This window comes from Argopecten irradians, chromosome 13 (assembly GCF_041381155.1).
Source record: "Argopecten irradians isolate NY chromosome 13, Ai_NY, whole genome shotgun sequence".
NCBI lineage: Eukaryota > Metazoa > Mollusca > Bivalvia > Pectinida > Pectinidae > Argopecten > Argopecten irradians.
This window is the reverse complement of record NC_091146.1, coordinates 17112835-17133793: the sequence shown is the minus strand read 5'-3', so window position 1 is coordinate 17133793 and position 20959 is coordinate 17112835. Positions and strand designations below refer to the sequence as shown.

The 20959-nt window shown below is 33.3% G+C and overlaps 1 protein-coding gene across 1 annotated transcript; it reads right to left on the bottom strand.

Moving 5' to 3' along the window:
• Positions 1–211: 211 nt before the first annotated feature.
• Positions 212–18377, bottom strand: LOC138305654 (lysosomal dipeptide transporter MFSD1-like). Its single transcript, XM_069245951.1, has 11 exons — positions 18362–18377; positions 12509–12615; positions 11628–11737; positions 11246–11301; positions 8653–8802; positions 6992–7147; positions 6161–6282; positions 3580–3720; positions 2872–3011; positions 1269–1371; positions 212–313 (listed from the first exon to the last, which is right to left on the bottom strand). The coding sequence occupies exons 1-11, from the start codon at positions 18375–18377 to the stop codon at positions 212–214; spliced, it is 1203 nt and encodes a 400-aa protein (XP_069102052.1).
• Positions 18378–20959: the final 2582 nt, after the last annotated feature.

The following is a 20959-nucleotide window of genomic DNA, read 5'->3' as shown; positions in this document are numbered from 1 at the left end:
TTTTATTGTGATATTTAACACAAACAAAATACACTAAATTCGTTTACAACGACCCGTATTATTGTGGTCTGAGGCTTGTATCTATATTTTGTAACTCTGTAGATCACGCACCAACTCTAAATAAAACTTCACCCGACCTTTCTCCACGTTAACATTATTGTCAGTCACAACATCTTTTGAAGTTTACTTTTATTTTTCACTAACTAAAGGCCTATGACTGTTTAATATCCTCGCTAAGAAGTCCTTCTCTGTCATCTGTATCAGCATGTTTCATACATTTGGTCCTGACAAATCTTTGGTTTACACCATCCCCCTGAAACATCACCAAAACATATTATTTTTCTTTATCGATGTAACAGTGCCGGAATTTGGTTTAACAGAGTCACGTGTCCGGGAGACAAATATATCGAGTATCACTCTCGGAACCCACTTCCTTTCATATCGAGTATCACTCTCGGAACCCACTTCCTTTCATTTTCAATGTCGAGTTTCTCTCTCGGAACATCTCGGGAGTTTTCATTGCAACAACCGTTAACAATTATCAGTTATGTGATGTTATGGATTTCGTTATTATTGAAAATAAATTGTTGAAGAGTATGTATGCCGTATTTTCTTCCATTTTTTTGAGATACCATTACTGCCAATAAAGTGTACATTTTGTATACTGGTAATAGTATATACAGTAGCATGCAATTTTGGTAAATGAAACTAAAACATACTCAGTTTTACATTTACCTCACAACCAAACCACAAATAGTCATAGAGAGGTAAAAGTAGGAAGCATCAGTTTTAATAGTTGTATGTGTGAGTCAAACAATATATTTAGATGTAAAATGTATAGTAAAGACATTCCTAAATCTAAGATCTTTAAGATATGATATTCATCATAAACAATACTAAGGAACAATAATTGAAAACCCAATTTAAACATTACCGTCCATCGAAAATCATTTGGTTCTACCAAAGCAAAGCTGAATATATTTCGTAAGAAAATCAACTGACCAATCATAGCCTTACAGAGAATTACAAAGTACCGTTATTCAATTCTGTAATGTACATCAAAGGACCAAACTATCTGTCTCATCTGTTATCGCACACAGAGCCTTCAGTGGGGTGGACATACCGATAGTGTATCAACCACTGTCACATCTGTTCTGTTTTCAGCATGCTTTACCGAGATAACAGTAGTCGATATACAGTACCAACAGCATCATAGCGGGATAGAGGGAACATAGTCCTTAGCAACTGACATCATGTCTAATACTTACATTTCGTATATCTAGTATGTTGAGTATAATCCCAAACGATACAGCTAAAGTTGATATCGCTGTCATCAGCAGAAGAGCCTTTTGGTACGCCTTTTGGTCCACCCTTAAAAATCGTATATTAAAACATAGAGATTTATATAAAACACTAGGTGCATTGCTTTTGTATACATTTTCCGTTTCGTCTTACAAACGCCCACTTCCTATGCATGTTAATGTATTCTGTATTTGCTAAATGAGTTTCCTTTCTATGTATTTTCATTTTACAGTTACCTTTTCTAGTGGTACTGATTGTGACGTCATATATTTGCGAGCGATTCGTGATATTTTGCATTTTTTTCCAAGAAATATTTGTCTGAACAGAAAACTACACATCGTATGCACAATGTAATTAAAACGAAGATATATAATTGGTAAGTGTCTAATAACATACTGAGGTATATTTTGGCGTGGTTATCGGCGATTGCGGTATTTTGATCCCAATTTTCAAAGAATCATATGTTGTCGGTCAAAGATGATCGCTGTTAACTTCCACAACACTTAAATGATGAGACATGTATTCGGAGTACAACCATACCTATCTCGAAGGGACAAGTGGTGATATAGAGGCAGGTGTAATTCAATTCAGTGGCAAACGTTAACATATCGTATATAGGGAAATCATTTGGTTCTGCGGACTCTAATGCACCAAAGTAATGTTGATGATTTCCTTTTATCGCCGATTAATTTGACTGTATATAACTAAAGGGAGACATTGTGGGCAGCAAAACATAAAACTTATTTCACTGGATGGCATTTCGTTTTATTTCGATAAGGACATATTATAATACTCTTTCATATGTGGATATGAAGGATAGGTATATTCTACCCGATGGTCACAAAATGTAGTAAAATCCGATGCTTGCCGAGGGTTTTAAAACATTTTGTGATCTCGAGTGTAGAATATCCCTATCCTTCATATCCACGTATGAAAGAGTATTTTTCTCTCGTACCTCGACGTTTTCCGCTATTTTGAAATAAATTCGGAAGAAAACGACACTACATGTCAAATCTTCATACATGAAAAATTGCGTGATATTTTCAACGCAAACCCGTTTTTTGTATCTTTTAAAGTAAATCCAGTTTAATTTATAAAAGATTTTTTTTAAAATTGTGCCTAGAAAATAGTAATTTTGTTGACGGTGTGACGTTACGAGGCTTTATTGAATGGGTAGCCTTGCAATTCAGCTTCAAGCGACATGGGTGTATTTCCCTAGACCAGCCAGTATTACAGGTGTAGGTATGAGAGAAATAACAGTTCTCACCTACCATAAGGGACACCTGCCCCTACTCATCAATTTCATTTCGTGTAATTTATTATATCATTGACTGATGCATAAAAGACATCGACCTATAAAGTACAAGCACCCGTTTTGCATATTGGAAGGTAATCTCCCTTTCGGATATGTATCTATTGTGACGTCATTACGTTGTAGGTAAAAACGAAAATTGTGACGTTATACTTATAAACCGTGACGTAACAATTAATACCTACACGCAGGGGCAGATAACTGTGAAATATACAAAATAAAGACAGGTTATAATGGAATGGAAAAGGAATACTTACTCATCTGTACTTTGAATGATAAATCCCACGGCTAAATTAACAAGCCCCATCAATATACGAGTAACGCATAACGATATACCCGACACTGTTCCGAATACAGACTGAGGCACCAAATCAATTGTGATCTTACCATTAATGGTCTGTCAAAGAAGAATTTAAATTAAATTCAATTAAAATATATATATATATTCACAAGGGAATAATTTAAATTGTAATTTCCAAATAATTTATTGACAAAAAAAAGGAGGGGGTAGTAATGTCTATATACAGGTTGTATACAAACAAACAAATTAAAAATGATGGGGCTTGTGAAGGCAGGGGGAGGTAACCAGTTGATGAGGAAAAATAAGTTCGTTTTTAATATTTACTGTATAGTTAAAAGCATTTTTTCACAATATGTGTTTATCAAAGTAAGTTTAATGTTGTACAGGTTATAAACATTTTTCATAAAATTAATTTATTTCATTCTTTATTATTTACTTTATTAAAAGATGACTTTTTTTAATGTCTAATACGTAACTTTTAAGAAAGCATGAACCCTTGGTCCCTCATTGGTTCTGTTAATCATATAAAAGTTTTATATCTTGTTAACGTAAAACCTTCCAGCAAGCGGATGCACGATAAAAACTGAAAAATCTAAGTCACAAGATGTAGACAAAAAATAGAAATGTATAAATCAAACAAAACCTGAGCTGACGTGACACTTACCACAATACATAACTGGATGATGCCGAGTGTAAAGGTCAGTATCACTGGTGGTATATTTGGACAATAGGCCAACATCAGCAAGGAAGGTATGGAGAGTGTCGTGATCGCCAATGCTACAAGGCCACCGCAGTCTATCTTTCTCTAAAAAATATACACAAATAGGTCAAGATTGGTTTCTGACTCAGTTACTTCCCTTATGTACACTACCCACAGCTCAGTCTGGCGGAAACTAAAGAGCTAAGGCAGATAACCAGTCTACGAGGAGGTCAAAGGATAGAAGTGTTCATTTCATTTGTGATCGTATAAAACGTCTTTTAAAATTAAATATCAACGGTAATACGATTTTTATTAATTTCCATATGAAATCAATACAAATTTGCAATTATTTTTATCTCATAAAAAATATATATTCTAAAGGTTTCAACATCACAATTGGCTGAGAAACATCCTGTTGAAACCGCCATTTTGCACGGCATTCTCGAATCATGATTCAAGTCGTGACGCCAGAATCAATACATTCCCTACCTGACACAGGTAAAAACGGTAGTTGAAAAATGAATTTGTTATTTAAATTTGTGAATGTTAAGTGAATCATCTTTAATTATCTTAATTCCGTATTGCACAAAATTAGAAGAAAACAAAAATACCAATAATTCCTAAACTGCTTTTTACCTACTAGCAACAAAGCCACAAAGGGCCCTAAAACGATTGGTCCTAAGTAGGTCGCTCCGGTCACATAGGAGGCAGTTACCTTTGAGTAGCCATACCGTAACTGCATGTACTGCCTGTAGCAAAATTAATAATCAAACAACATTAGTTTTACTATATACATAATATTTACTGTCTCTACTCCAAATTTCTGGCTATATAGCCTTCGCCAAGGTAGCACATACCGCAGTTTACTCATTTATATGGTAGCGTGTTTGCTTGACGAAGCCTTTTGAAGTAGAGACAGTTGATAGTTTGAATATTGTAAATAATGTTTCATTTGGAATAGTTATGCGAAATAGTTTTATACATTTTCTCATTATAATGCAAAAATATTTTTTACATTGACAACTATTTTAATATGGTTCACCAATATGGTGATAGTGTACTTCATATTTCATTACATGATAGATTTGCTAAAAAACCAAAATTAATCATCGCTTAACGAATATTGATACGTTTTATAAATTATGTTTAATTAAGCGTGATCTAGGTTGTTTTTACAAATAATCTGGTATTTCTGATAACCATTGAAATCGTGTCAACAATACACGAATGTGTCTGCTTTACTTACGGTGCATTTGCGATGAAGGAAACGAAAGTACTGATTTGGAATGCCATCATCAACACATTGATCCAATATGTGTTTGGTATATCAGAGATGCTGGTAACCTTCAACAAAATTCTGCATTGGTATATTCCGTCTTTGCATATTAAAGAGTTAGGTCCCTTGTGGGTAGGTATCAATTGTTACGTCATTATTTTGTGAGTGCAATTCACGTTGTTTTCTCCAAAACACATGACGTCACAATCAATACCTACTCGCAAGTGCAGATAACTCTGTAATATGCAAATTCGGTATAACAGAGTAATCGGCTGTTGCCGGTAGGTAGGGATTGTGACGTCATGTGTTAAAGACTGTAACGTCATATTTTTCAGAGAAAAAGAAGATAAGTCTCGCTCATGAAATAATGACATCACAATGGATATCTGCCCGCAATGACGAATGACTTGATCCTATGCAAAATGGATTATACAAGATCTTAATGAGAACACGATGTAGGAAAGCTACATGGTTGAGGTTGAGTATAATTATTGATTGAAGTTATAAATAAAGAAATACAATAACGGAATCGGCAGAACCAATCAAATACAGATTTCTGGAAATTTCCCTTCTAACCGAGAATTGTATAGAAAAGTAATTGTTTCGGAATCCACTGTGTGGGGATATATGCTTCATCAGTTAATTATGTTGGTTGAGCAATAAATGTATCTGTAAAATAGATAAAGAAAATTTAAAGTTATTTCAAATCTGCTTCTGACTGAGGGAAATAACCAACATGAATTATGCAAACTTTTAACAAACCTATGGTGCGGATTTCTATAAAGGACGGCAGCTCCTGCTTTGAAAATTTAACAAGATGGTATTAAAGTTATTCACATGTGTGTGAAATTACCTTGATCCAAATTAGTTAAAACGGACTAGACTTTGTCGTTCGGCTTTGGACAATCACTTAGTTCTGCGGTCACTGAAGAGGGTATATAAACTTCTCAAAAATAATTTGTCAACACGTGTTAGGACGGTTGGTGAACAGTGTATTTTGTAATCACCTAAGCGACACATATGTGCGTGTTTTTGAGACCACTTCTTTGTCTTCTTATCCTGGTCGCGCATTACTTACAACTTGCTAATACCATGATATCCGTCACTCAAACTAGCTGCAATATTGTAGCTATAGAATTCAGACATATAACGATGTTGTACAGTACAGAAGGTACGCATGGTACATATATTTGGCCCGACTATGTTTAATTGTCCTTTTGTAAGTGTCGAAATTTTCTACATTAAAATCCTGTGTTTATCGTTACTTACATTCACGGATGAATGATGTCCATGGCGCCGTTTCTTTTCCAAGCCTAGTTTCTTGGATCCATAGAAGTCTAAGGAAACCATTGCCAGAACTGCTAGAATGCCACATGAACATAGCATCGCCCCTACAATTAAAGGGTCAAACAGGCAAAACATCGTCAGGTAAATTGAGGTAAATTTCAAGTCCATTTCAATTGAAAACCTTTCAGTTTTAATTTACCTAAAAAGAGCAAAAATTAACATTCAGCGGCACGAACATTATATAAAATGGTAACTGGTAGTGTAACAGTATGAATATATAAAACAGACTTCCCAATACAAAGAAATGTCTCGTGTCATGGTAATAAACGACAAACTCGGAAAAACACCATGGCTACAGCAGTGCTTGACGCGATCAGAGGTCGATCACTTTCGTTATTACAGTGGTTACTATCACTGTCGTAATATCAACCCCTGGGAAATTTCAGGCAAAACTCAAGGCAGTTTAGGGGAGCTACACAGATATGTGGTTACATGCCAGCAGAGACTTCCTTTGGTGAATACGGATACATCAACACCTAACTGCAACGCGACTCATACGTGCAGTCAAGCACAGTGTGCAATATTCTGTTATTTGATTCTGTCTGTCCACATGAAAAGACAGACAAAATTAAATGTCCCATATGCTGTCGCATTCGGAGCCTTTAGTTTTCCAATGGCATGTTCAAGGAGTAGATATAACGACAGTGATAGTAACCCATGCAATATCGAGGATGCAGGATGATGTACCTAAATAACTCCATATGTTCATAATAAAAAGATTGTTTGGAGATAAAGAAAAAAAATCGTACTCACCGGTAAACAGGGCCCAAGTAAACCCAAAATGAACCGCGATATTCGCAGTTACTGCAAAATTTAGAATCGCTCCCAGCCGCCGAGTCAGTGTTACAAAACCAACCGCTACATATGAGTCCCCGGCGTACCAGTAAGACACCACTCGGTTTTGGACGACTGGACAGAACAACATATTACATAAGGTCAAAGTTGTACATTGCGAAACCTGCCAGACAGCATAGTGACAGGATAACAAAGATAACATTGTCCTAAAGATCTAAGTTATTTTATTTGGTGCAGATTAAGTACATTATACTCCAAACATCAATATTTAAAAAATTATATATATTTGTGACAAAAGTATCAAGTAAAGGCGGTTTAGAAGTTAATCTATCTAAAGACCGAGGATCACGTAAAATTGGTCAGATGTGTTTTATTATCATTTTTTATTTTTTAAAGTGAACAGTCGGACAAGGATGGCTTAAGTCGGAAATAATGGTGTGAATGTATCCAGTATAATTTCTTATGGAATAGAAAAATAAACTTTCTCGTCAAAATCTGTCTGCGTACGTAGAAATTAATTTAAAGTATAGGAATCCTAAAATGTCCTCCCGGCTGACTTTGTCCGTGGTTACATTTCCACGCAGCCTCGCTTTCAATGCTTTCAACTTTTCTTTATTTCAATGGTCAGAACTGAGAAACGTAAGCAGACCTTGACCGTCGTATTAATATGTGAGAACTTTTGGAAGGCCAATGAACGCATTAAGACTGGTTTTCTTTGCCCGACTATTCACTTTAATGTTTTTTGTTTAAATATCAAGATGGAAAGTAACGTATCGTTTCTTTCTCAGTTTCTAACATGCGTGTGTTTGCCTACACAAGCATGATCTAATCATAACGAACATATTTACATAGAAACAATAACGAAATGATATTTAAAAGTTAGTTTTGAAACATAATCATGCATTGTGCATTAAACTTTTCTTTTGAGCTATGCTATTTTATTATGAATATATGCTTTTAATTTCATATGTTCACCTATTCTCTAGAGTTTGAGATAATTTCTTTCCATAGACCGAAAACATGGTGTGTGGAGTAGCATGACGTCATATCATGACGTCATATATAAAAACGATGTCGCGACGAATATTTAAAGCGGTACAGTCATTGGCCAAACTAAAATATTGGTTTATTTAACATATCAATATGCTACAACTGAAATTGTTTTATAGTAAAAGTAAGTAAATACGGGAAGCAATACCGAATTAGTACCTCATTGAGTTATTCAAATTTATAACCATTAGTCTCAATACCATTTGGGTTAATGAACCCATAGACAAATAGAAAAGTTTTACTTAATGTATATATTGATAAGGATTGCTGGACAGTCTAAAATTGAATATAACTGGGATTTTTAATCAAATCAAAACTTAATCATAATAACATTGAAAAAGTATATTTTAGTCATTTTTTTCCTTCCATGATAAAGTTTTGCCGTTGCAGTGAAATGTTTTTAATCCGACACATGACTTTTCCGACACTCTATTAAATTTCGACGCTGAGCTGCCGAATTTTATTACAATAACGTTCAACAACAATGTCTGACTTTTCCGACATTCTACAAAAAGAGTTGCCTCCTCCCAATTGTGACGGATTAGTCAGGTCTAAATGACCAAACTTACTTCTTATTGGTCCATTACCAAAGCCAAGCAATATCCGCCCAGTTAGCATCAAGGGGAACATTGCTGAGGTATTCCGGAGGTATGGAGTCCCAGCCAAAGCGAACAGATTACAACCGAGGGAGGCCAAAATGATAAACAGCACTGTCGATACTATTAGGATTCAAAAATATTTTTAATGTCGAGTGTAGTATTGCATCCATATAAAATACAACTTTGTTTGTAATAATTTGAAATTTTAAAGACATAGACAACAGTAAATTTAATTATAAGGATTGGTTTCATAATAGATATACGGTATGGAGATTTAACACTTTAACAACGACATAAGGTTTTCATAGAAAAAGTCCCTCAGTTAATTTGAAATTGTAAAGAGATGGTCTATTATGATAGTAAATTGAATTATAAGAATTGATTTGATAATAAATATACGGTATGGAGATTTAACACTTTAACAACGGCGTAAGGTTTTCACTGAAAAAGTCCCTCAGTTAATTTGAAATTTTAAAGAGATGGTCTATTATGATAGTAAATTGAATTATAAGAATTGATTTGATGATAAATATACGGTATGGAGATGTAACACTTAAACAACGGCGTAAGGAATTCATAGAAAAAGTCCCTCAGTTAATTTGAAATTTTAAAGAAATTGTCTATAGTAATTTTAATTATAAGAATTGATTTCATAACAAATGTATGGTATGGAGATGTAACACTTTAACAACGGCGTGAGAATTTAATAGAAAAAGTCCCTCAATTAATTTGAAATTTTAAAGAGATGGTCTACTATGATAGTAAATTGAATTATAAGGATTAATTTGGACATAGATTTATGGTATGGAGTTGTGACACAAAATATATTGCACTTTAAACAATAATTTTCTATTCAAACTAATATTTAAAGTGAAGTTTGACCTGATAATACGTGTTTTCGAAACAGAAAATTGTGTATCATTATTTATACAGAGTACTTTTTACCAGTATTTGTGGTCAATGGGAAATTATAATACCAATTCCCATAATGTACAGGGTGTTTCAGAAAACATGTCCGACTTTAAACTGTTATAACTTCTTCACGAAAAATCGTAATTGTACCAAGATCTAATGGAGAGCAATCGATACCACCATGTGTTGAAGTACATTAATTTACAGCAAGCGCTTTATAATAATACATTATGACGTCATTAATGACAAAAACTAAAAACAATGGTATACTAGTGGTTACCAAGGTGCATTCGATCACGAAGATTTATATCATTTTGGTAAGATTATTTCAACGATGAAAACTGCATCAGAGGAGACTTTCGAAAAGGTAAATGTCCCTAAATGTAAACTGCATCAGTGGAGACTTTCGAAAAGGTAAATGTCCCTAAATGTTCCACAAAAATGAAAAAAAATTCATTCATCCCTATTACAAGTTGAACCTATTGCAATAACGAGACATTCCTGCAAATGATTGACTTATGTTCATAAGACGTTACACAGAAAATGACGTCTTTTTCGAAAACTTTTGAAATTACAAAAGTGTGTTATATGTAGCATATGAACTGCATGTATTAAACTGCATCTATAGTTACATAAACACCAAATTGTATGAATACCTATCTGATTTGTCTCCCATTTATATCTGGACATTTTGGGGTTTCAGTTTTATTTAGCAATAAAGTCGGGACATGTTTTCGGAAACATCCTGTATTAAATTGATTCATTACAACATCCAGAGAATTTCTATTCATGCCGTTAAATCCAAACCTGAAATATGAAGACGTCACTATCGCAAATGAATTGTTTTTCTCTAAATAAATTTAAAAAAAATGTTACAACCAGTCAGCCCAATAATTCAAATCCTGTATTTGCAATAGTTACGATACATTCGACACATTGTAAATGTTATTAAATGAATTATATGTGGTGCAAAACTGCCCCTGCGAATCCATACATGATATATATGTTACATCTCTATGTGGCATATGTTTTATTGTACTCAATTAAAATGTCGGTGTAAGTCGCGTAACCTGATCCTTATTTTGTTGTCATTAGCACGCTGGTCGAAGGAGGAAAAACACTATGTAAAGGAACTAAACGATATTTTTCGGTCTTTCAAATCAAACATATCTTTTAGTCAAATTTAATAATATTTGGTTAAACCATTGAAATTGAACCACATACGTATGAGCATGTATTATACATGCGTGTCTCTTTTATACTGTGGATAATGCATTATACCCGTAAAATCTTCGATAAAATGACATGTATTGTTTAAGGTAGTTTTTTGATTCAGTAACGAGCATCATACTTACATCTTGAGACAAAGTCATCGTCGATAACCCACGAGTCACTCCTCTGTCGTTTATGAAAAACGTTTGAGGAGTGACTCATAGGTTTCTAACGATGAGACAAAGTATGCTTTTTATAATTTATTTCTTATTTCTTTTCCATGTGCAATAAACTACACTTTAGCTAATAAGCAAAATATTTTTATTCTTTATCTCCATGTTTTCATTTTGTCCAAAGTACGGAAATAATCAACACATAGTCTCATATGCAATATCGGAAGAGGTTAAAAAATATTTATGGACAGCGGTTGGTGACATACCTCTGTTGCCAATCCTGTCAATAACACAACCCGACATTAGAGATAGTACGGCAGATCTGTGAAGAGAAAAGTTCCAAAACAAAAGTATTTTTACGGGTTGATATAACTCTATACTTACCGGATCAAAGGTCCTCCATTAACGAGATAATTTCACGACAATGGTCGACCGTGTAACATATCCTTAAAATTACTGAAGAAGAAGTAAGTGAAGTATTTTTGGTATTTGAAAACGAAATGCAATTGCATACCATATTAATCTGTTTTACATTTACAAAACATCAGCGTGAAATTATGAAATCCAGAAAAAAAGCAATAATTAACTCATGAAAAGGTAGTTTGATCTGAACCACTTGATTGTATCGTGTTTATTTATTGTACCTACCCCCAGTAAAGCGTGGCATAGAGTAAACTGTACCGTCGAGAACTCAAACCAAGACATGTTTCACAGCACGCTCTCGTTAGCATGCTTTCATTACCATGACAACGCATCACCTGTAAAATAATGGTCCAGTTAAGTCATATATTCACATTATGAGTATGTCTTTAGTCTAAATTAGAATATTGAATAATATCAATATCAATTCATTCATTTTGCAATTTACCTAAAGTCTAAACTTTTAATCATGTATGTTGCTTATTTAATTTAACTATTTGTTTTAATCTCTTTTAATCCATTTACGCATGAAAAAATAAGTTAATCTTTCTACATGTATAATAAGTGTTGCTACTTTCAACGATCCGTAAATCTTAGTGGTTGTTTGATTTGTTTGATATTTAGTTTTGATCATCAATACATCCTGACTTTATTATTGTATTGCATATTATTATTATTATAATAGTATTTAATAAAAGTTATTAGTCATATATACATGTGTATTTACATGTATCGGCTCTAGGTTATTCCATGTGACGTCAGGTTTTTCCGAGCGGAACGCTACATTTTTTTTTAGAAAATACAAAGTGAATTTCGGCCAGGAGTAGAGAATTTTGCAATATTCAGCATGACGGAATTACATAGTTTTGTTATAATGGAACTTATTCACGTACCACGCAATACACGATAACGTTTGTGCGGGACTAATATCTTTGTAATCTTCCCGCTGAAATGACTTTAGGGCGGGATATCATCCAATGACGTAATTCCATCACCAATAGAAACAACAGTCCCCTACAAACGTCATCAGGTATCACGTGATACTTGAATTATTCCCATTAATCAATATATTTTATATGACTTCTGTTCATAAACATCTCTGTACGTACCTCATCAGACACAAATTCCACTTGTAAAGCACTCGGTATATCAATGAAGAAGTAAATCCCAATCACGAACACGCCGTCTAAAAATAGAACGACTTTACGCCACCTCCCTGTGAATGAATCCAAAACATGATTTTAGGGAGTTCCATTTAGGATGAAAATCAATAATTGTTTTTGTACTGTCACATTGCTTTGATTTAAGGTCTAAGCATGTTTAGACTAAAATCGCCATAATACCTCCAGTAATCACTTAATAATTAACAATAATGTACAGAATGGGAAATGAAATTGTTTGTCATAACTTAGCATCATAGACTGACCGTATGTACTTACCTCACTGCATTGTAAACGTAAAATTCATATTGAATTCTTATTTGTGCATGTAAAATTAAGTTCTGTGCATTATAAGTATTGTATTTTGTATTTCTCAAAATGTTGCTAAGTTTCGCTGGTGAATACCATATTAAAAGCTGTTGTATTTTCGTCAGTATGAAACTTGCGGCACATATACCTTTAAGGCAACAGATTCTAATATAAAAATGGCATCTAGCAGTAAATGATTGCACGTAATTAACAATACAGACAGAAACATATTCTTAAGAAATCAATCGTCTGACGGGTGAAGGGGGATGACAATTTCGTCGCTGGAAACCGCTCTCATGTTTATCTGTTATCTTAACTGCTTTTATAACAAGTACATACAGTGGGATCCACATAAGAATATACAGTGGGACTCACTTAATTAAAAAATAGTATATTGAAATACTGCCGGTGAGTAAGTCCCGACCGTTACACAGCAATCCGGCCGGGATTGCTCGTCACGGCAAATTCTACTCCGATCAAACTTCAAATAAGACAGCAACATATGTTAATCGTAACAATGTGACGGAATCATCTACATGTGTGGTGTATATTAGGTAACTAACAGGTATATATGTTATAATATGCTTGATGTCGGATTGTATTGCAATAGTTAGTTGGTACACTATATAATAATTTCAAAAATATGAAAAAAATATAGATATTTCCTTTCCTACTTTTCAAAGAGTAATGTCTATATATAGAGGTTATATAATAATCAATCAGAATATTTAAAGGTGTTATTTCACTAGTAAAATATCAATATAATAACCCAGCACATTTATACAACGGTCCGAGATTAGCATAACACGAAGTGTTGTGGTAGAATTATGATATCGAATACATTAATCTTATCAGGAGGTAGCTAAACACATTGATTTATTGTGAATATCAGGAAATAATATTCAACAGATATGGAGAGATAGCTAAGGTTATGTCACTATGACGCTGTTGTACTGTAAGCTACAATTATATCTCCTGGATGAGCTGTTATAATATAGATGTAAGGTTTGGCGTATCTACCGATTACACCCTGTTAATCCCCTAGCTACATACTGCTTCAAAGGCATGGAAGCTTGCCATACATGTATTTGGTTTCTAGAGGGTAGCAGTGGTGATGTTATTCCTTTTTTTAGTTCCAACAACTGGCAATATCCAGTATCCCTGAACCTTATACAGATTTAAGAACCGAAACGAATGTGAAAATTTGCATTTTCCAAATTTGCATGCGGACGTTCTTTTCCTTGGTCGTTTTGTAAAAATATGTCTGTTTAGTGTTACCCGACGACCCATCCTATTTTTTTTACCCCGACCCTATTTTTTCCGTATTTTTATCTTTTTTTTTTATTAAAAGTCGGAATTTCAATTCCAGACTCCGGTTCCGGCCATTACTTAAAAGTAAAAGGACCCTATTTTATTACATAATCAAAACGAGGAAGCAGATAAACATATACATGAAAAGGAAATATCAAGACAATATAATCATCAACTATACCCGGAAAGCTATCGATGCTGAAAAACGATAAAAGGAAAAAAATAGGGGTTAAGAATGAAGCAGCTAACAAGAAGTTTCTTGTTTGTTATTGTAGGCCGTCGAGTTTTCCGCGTACAAAATTGTTCTCCGTCGTTTTTACAATGGAAAATTTGCCAACCTGAAACATTTTGAGTGTGTGGAAAAAAAACTTCATTATGACCTTTATTTATCATAAAGTGGTAGTTTCTGCTGCTGCTTAGCGCTCAGCATAAAGGGAGTGGGACGCGGTTCTCCCATTGTCAGTATAATGTGACCGGGTGGAGTGTGACCGGGTGGAGTGTGTTGCTTGGTGTCTTCAGCGGCATACTTCAGTGATATAACACTATGAAACGGCAACAGTTCTACTTTACAAGTGGACACATTCGCACTGCATATACACTAAAAACCACATTAATGGTTGTCCGTCCTTAAACGACCCTAGCTGGTTAATAGGACGTTAATTATTTAAACAAACTTTGAACTACATTGGTCCATAGTATGCCTAGCATATATACATGTATAATACATATAATGGGAACCTGGTTGATCATTTACACTTCCCTCTAAAAGTTTTGTTATACAACATGAATATTTCAAATATACATAAAACATAGAATAAGCAAACCTTGTTGATACAAGCATCAGTATATATTATTTATCCACTTATTTATTTTCTCTAACCCAATAATTGCATTCTCTAAAGTTTTCTCAGAGAGAAATTGTCAGTAAATTTTAACATATGTAACAGAACGTTTGTTGGACAGGGTATTTTTCTGTTCCTTTTTACACATTCAAGTTTTTCATATGATATAAAAGCTGGCACAATATTCAGAATATTGTATTACATTACAATCATGGATTTTTTTATCTTAGTTTTAGAACACATCTTACATCATATAATTACACTAGGTGTATGATTTTTTTTTCAAGTTATATCACACCGTCACGAAAGCGGAATGAAATAGTTCTTTTTTATTGATGCACATGAACAATCTTCTCCTAGAATTGATTTCATTGGCAAAACATGTGTCGACGGTCATTCCTTAAAATAAGGAACCATTGCATGTATTATGTGTGGAGATATAAATAAAGTAGAGATCTGATACTTGTCTTTTAAAACAATGCAGCAAAATTAGTTCAGAAACAAGGATGCGTGGCCTCTGTTCGTTCATGGTCATTTATCAGTTAAATATGTGTGCACATTACATATGTAGACAGGTGATTAAACGTGGATTTGAAAGGTGCATATTAGTTGAAAGTTCATAGATATTTTTTAATGTAATGGAGTAACATACGAACTTATATGTACCTAATTCATGTCGTTAGTTGAAACGATCTCGTCCCATTGAATAGGCTATAGCTTGTGTTACTTTGAATAGCCTAGGGAGACCTCACACGGAACCACGGAATAATTAACTAGATTGAAAATACAACCATACCACTTCATACTGTGCAGTCGGGTTTTTTAAGCGGATGAAATTTTTGCTTTTTGTATTTTTTTTCGCTTTTCGCGGAGCACTGATGATGTTGTAAAATCTTTCTATCGTTAATTTTTGAGACTGAGAGTTAGATTATTGGATTATAACATGTCAAAATCGCGAAATCCACGTAATAGCCGACTTTACAAAAAATGTAATAGATATTGATTATTATTACGTGCTACATTAAGAATATTTATAAAGATGTCGCTGAGTATACTTCAGCACAAACTCTTTGATTGCAATTATTTATATTTTGATGGTTGACTGTATATATCAGCATGTAATTAAATACTGTAAAAGCGTGGAAGTATACGCGAGAGAATAAATGACGCAAATTACGCGAGGGATATATAAGCGCAAGTATTCCACTCGCGTAAATTCTTGGTGTAGATATGAAACAATGTTACAAGATGCGAACAGATGTATTTATCGCGAATATATTATCATCGCAAATATTTTTAAATTGCGAAATTAAACACTTGCGAATATATTCACGTTTACAGTAACTTTTAAAATTGTAAGGACTTAATCACCTCACGATATAAACATATTGATTAGGATAAAATTATTCACAATATTTTTCAACGTGATGCTAATTTCATTAAAATGTTCGTAACAAACTGTTAACGTGCAACACATTTTATCGATTTTCTGACATCTAACAACACCAATTTTTCTTTCGATCAGTAGATATATATACTACGATTTAAATTATTTCCACATTTTCCATCATTTTTTTACGTTTTCATTGGAACCTCTCTATGATAATTTCAGTATGTTTAATGAATAAAAAATCGTATTCGCTAAAAAAATATTTTTAATTTTCGACAAAATGATGAAAATTACCGATGAATGTGTTGTTAGGCTGATGGTAGTTTATATTGTTGAGGAATGTTTTACAAAATAGCTTTTGACTATCCCGTCTTACATGATTACCTTCCTTAGGTATCGATTGTGACGTCGGCATTTTACATTCGCAAACGCATATTGTCATAATCAATACCTACACAGACATTATGTCTACAGGTAAATTCAGGTCAATTTCAGGTGACATTTTTCAAGTCAAACTTACTTTAAAAGAGCAAAAGTCATTTCAGATCAATTTGACCTCAATTTCATTAAAACATTTTTTTATGTCAAATTGATCTGAATATATATTGCCTGTGAATCGCAAGGACAGATAACTTTATAACATGAAAATACATAATTACAATACAAGTAAATGTTAAGCTTATATTAGTGTTATTTAACTTAGAACAACTTAGAGGTAAAGAATGATCACTGAAGACCATTGGATCTTAAATGTGAGAACATCACTTTCCCAAGAAGACACAACAACCATATACGACATCCATTCACACATATCCTAACATGTTCAAACACCTTGTAAAGAGAAGATGGGAAGACCGTCCTAAAGGACATTTCTTTTGTTGCTAAGTGATAATTACGATATTAACTAAACCGTAATTATGGGATAAACATACTCAATGTAGGACTGACAGGTGTCCGAACGTAATCAAAATATTTTTGATATTTTTTATGATGTAAAAGAAATCTGTTTTCAATATTGGTAAATAAGAGAAAATAACAAACACAATTCTTACTCTTTCTCATCCTCAATACCTAAAGGATTAATATAATTGTCATTATCATTCTCGATATGCCAGGGGTTACTATCACTATCACTATAGCCATCTCTGGTCTATGGCATAACAAAACCAACGGCATTTTCAGCGCAAATTAGCTGACCAATCGCAAACCTAAATATATAGGTATCACCATTGAAGATTAACAGAGAGCTACGCCCAACTCAAAAAAATCAAAGGAACAATTCAGTCTAAGAGAACATTATTTTTTTTCTAATGGAAATTAGATCAGTTGGTTTTACTGTGATATGCCAGAAAAGCCCATGATTGTGACATGTGTGTAGATGTTCAAACGCGCTCGCTGTCCGCCATTAAAACTTGTGGTCGAACTTCTTGTATGCCGAACCCTGTCCCTTGCTCGTAGAGTAATGCAACTTTTGTCTAGAACAGCTCAAATCGCTCTGACAGTAGTATGTTTACCTTATTAGGTGAATTATCTTGTCTAAAAATCCTTTTTTATCACCTTCCCAGTGGTTATGTAGTTTATTTGTTTAACGTGCGTGACTTTGGCTCGGGTATGGGTACAGCGTCCATGCTATACCTGCTTAATTGTATTGATCAACGATTTGATATTTCAACGATAATAATTAAAATACTTAACAATGTCGTGGAATTTGTCAATGTTTTACGTTATATGTTTCATAAGAAATGTAGAAAAATACATTTATGCACAATTTTGCTTCATGGTTATGTAAAAGAATTAGCGTGAGCGAATTGTCCCTTTAAAACCGTGTACCTTAAATCCATTATGTCGATGTACTTTTTACACAAAATATACATATTGAAGGCTAGTGGCTGCTTAGTACTAAAATAATTATAATGATAAATAGTAATATTAGTTAAATGATATACTTGCATTGTTCTGGTTTCATATTTGTGTGAATAGAATTCAGATTGGAGAATGACTTAGTGATGTTGATCACCTGTAAATAAAAACAAAATATTTCTGCGAAATTTTTGTTTGACGTATATTATTTGCATTATCAAATTAATGCATTAATTATTTTCGTTGACTGAACGATAAACGTAAGATTTAAAACTTGAATATGAAGAACAGATAAATAGATTCCGTGTGTGGATACATGAAGTTAGCATAAATAGCATAAATGAAGTCTGGCATAAAACAATAAAGTGTCTTTATATGAAGAATAAATAGATAGATCCCATATTTGAATACATGAAGTTAGCATGAATACTTAAAGTATCGCATAAAACAATAAAGTGTCTTTATATGAAGAATAAATAGATAGATCCCATATTTGAATACATGAAGTTAGCATGAATACTTAAAGTATCGCATAAAACAATAAAGTGTCTTCATATGAAGAATAAATAGATAGATCCCATGTGTGGATACATGAAGTTAGCATAAATCCTTCAAGTCTCGCATAAAACAATAGAGTGTCTTATTATGAAGAATAAATAGATAGATCCCATGTGTGGATACATGAAGTTAGCATAAATCCTTCAAGTCTCGCATAAAACAATAAAGTGTCTTATTATGAAGAATAAATAGATAGATCCCATATTGAATACATGAAGTTAGCATGAATACTTAAAGTATGCATAAAACAATAAAGTGTCTTCATATGAAGAATAAATAGATAGATCCCATATTTGAATACATGAAGTTAGCATGAATACTTAAAGTATCGCATAAAACAATAAAGTGTCTTATATGAAGAATAAATAGATAGATCCCATATTTGAACATGAAGTTAGCATAATACTTAAGTATAGCATAAAACATAAAGTGTCTTATATGAAGAATAAATAGATAGATCCCATATTTGAATACATGAAGTTAGCATGAATACTTAAAGTATAGCATAAAACAAAAAGACAATACAATAATGAATACTAGTAGCATGATGTCTTCATATGAAGAATATAATAGATAGAGCCCATGTGTGGATACATGAAGTTAGCATTAATACTTAAAGTCTCACATTAAACAATAAAGTTCTTTAAGAAAGGTATGGACAAGGGTAAGGTTACAATACCAAACAAATGCAAGATATCCGGTGTGATCTATGTTAACAATGAAGATTCAATTCGCTGTTTCGCCGTCTTATGCAATGATAATGAAGTAGCCCATCCCCTACCCCATTGAATAAGACGACGGAAAGAAACATAAGATGACCCGCGTTATGAAAATTAATTTTGATTTACTGTAATTTGAGAAGTATATTATCAACGATAAGCTAATACCTTTTGCGATTCTACGAAATATCAAACGCGTCTTACATTCACATATCGCTTTTGTTCAGATAACATAAATAGTCAAAGTACAGCCGATACTAGGATTGCATGTTTGGGGCTGTCTACTTACCTTATTGAAGAAACTGTACATTTGTAAATTGACAAAGTATAAATGACCATTTACGGTGAGCAGGGCGTGAGTTGTCGGGAGACTGGGGAATGGATTATTTAGATTCCAGTCTTAAACTATGGTTTAGCTTTGATTGATATTGCAGCGATAACGTGATGAAACGCAGACATTAGTTCGACATTCAATGTAAATACAGTCAGTTATATGGTATTTGGTCTTCAAATTTCATTTCCACTACTGCAAATGAAACTTACGTGTTGTCTTGAAAGCCGGTATAATTTTATGTATACGGAAAACAACGGAGGGAGATGGTCTATGTTTCATTGTTAGTCACGTCCCCGCGTTGTTACAGACAAAAACTCACGCCGATACCTTGCCCTGCCCACGATAAACAATTTTGTAAATTGTGTCAATTTATAAAATTAAATAACCAGACTGAAACGGGCCATCGCACTAAACCTTTATAGTTAAATATAAATGAAATGAGAAGTGCTAGGCAAGTGCAAAATATTAATATGAATGTAGAATCAAACGTAAGCGCTATATATGCAAATATTTTTTTTATCGGGAAATATTAATGTGATATATTTAATGAATATTTGGTGGATCAATGTCATATATATCGAACGCATGATTAATTTTTGCTGGACGGATATCAGATTTACGGAACAAAACTGAGTACTCGCTGGTCGTATAGCGTGCTGAACTTAAATTAAAATGTAAGCAATGCTAGTTGATTACAATAGATTTAATGAAAAACGAACAACGATTGAATACATTTCACTGATCTATATATTAATATAGAGCATCTGTTAAAATTCAAGCAATTTCAACAGAAAAAAAATGGCGAAACAAACAAACAACGAATGAATATATTCTGGATCTATGTCTTAACCTACCCGAAATTAAAGTAAATAAAAGCACCTATGTATTTTTATATATGTAATAACGATTTGTGAACTGAACACCCACGTAGTGTATATCTTTTTTTTTTAAAGTTAACATTTAACTTTCAGCTATTTCAGTGTATAACAATGAATGTTGGCGGGGAAAACATTGAATGAATGCATTCTGTGCGTTAACTTACCTTACATAAAAAGAATTTGGTGATAAAACACATGA

Bases quoted from the DNA above. Each gene is read 5' to 3' on its own strand.
- LOC138305654 (XM_069245951.1), bottom strand. The intron at 11,738-12,508 runs GTACGTACAGAG...ATTATTTTACAG, and splicing joins TGGAATTTGTGTCTGATGAG to GTGATGCGTTGTCATGGTAA. The intron at 3,721-6,160 runs GTAAGTAACGAT...TATATTTTTTAG, and splicing joins GACATCATTCATCCGTGAAT to AGAAAGATAGACTGCGGTGG.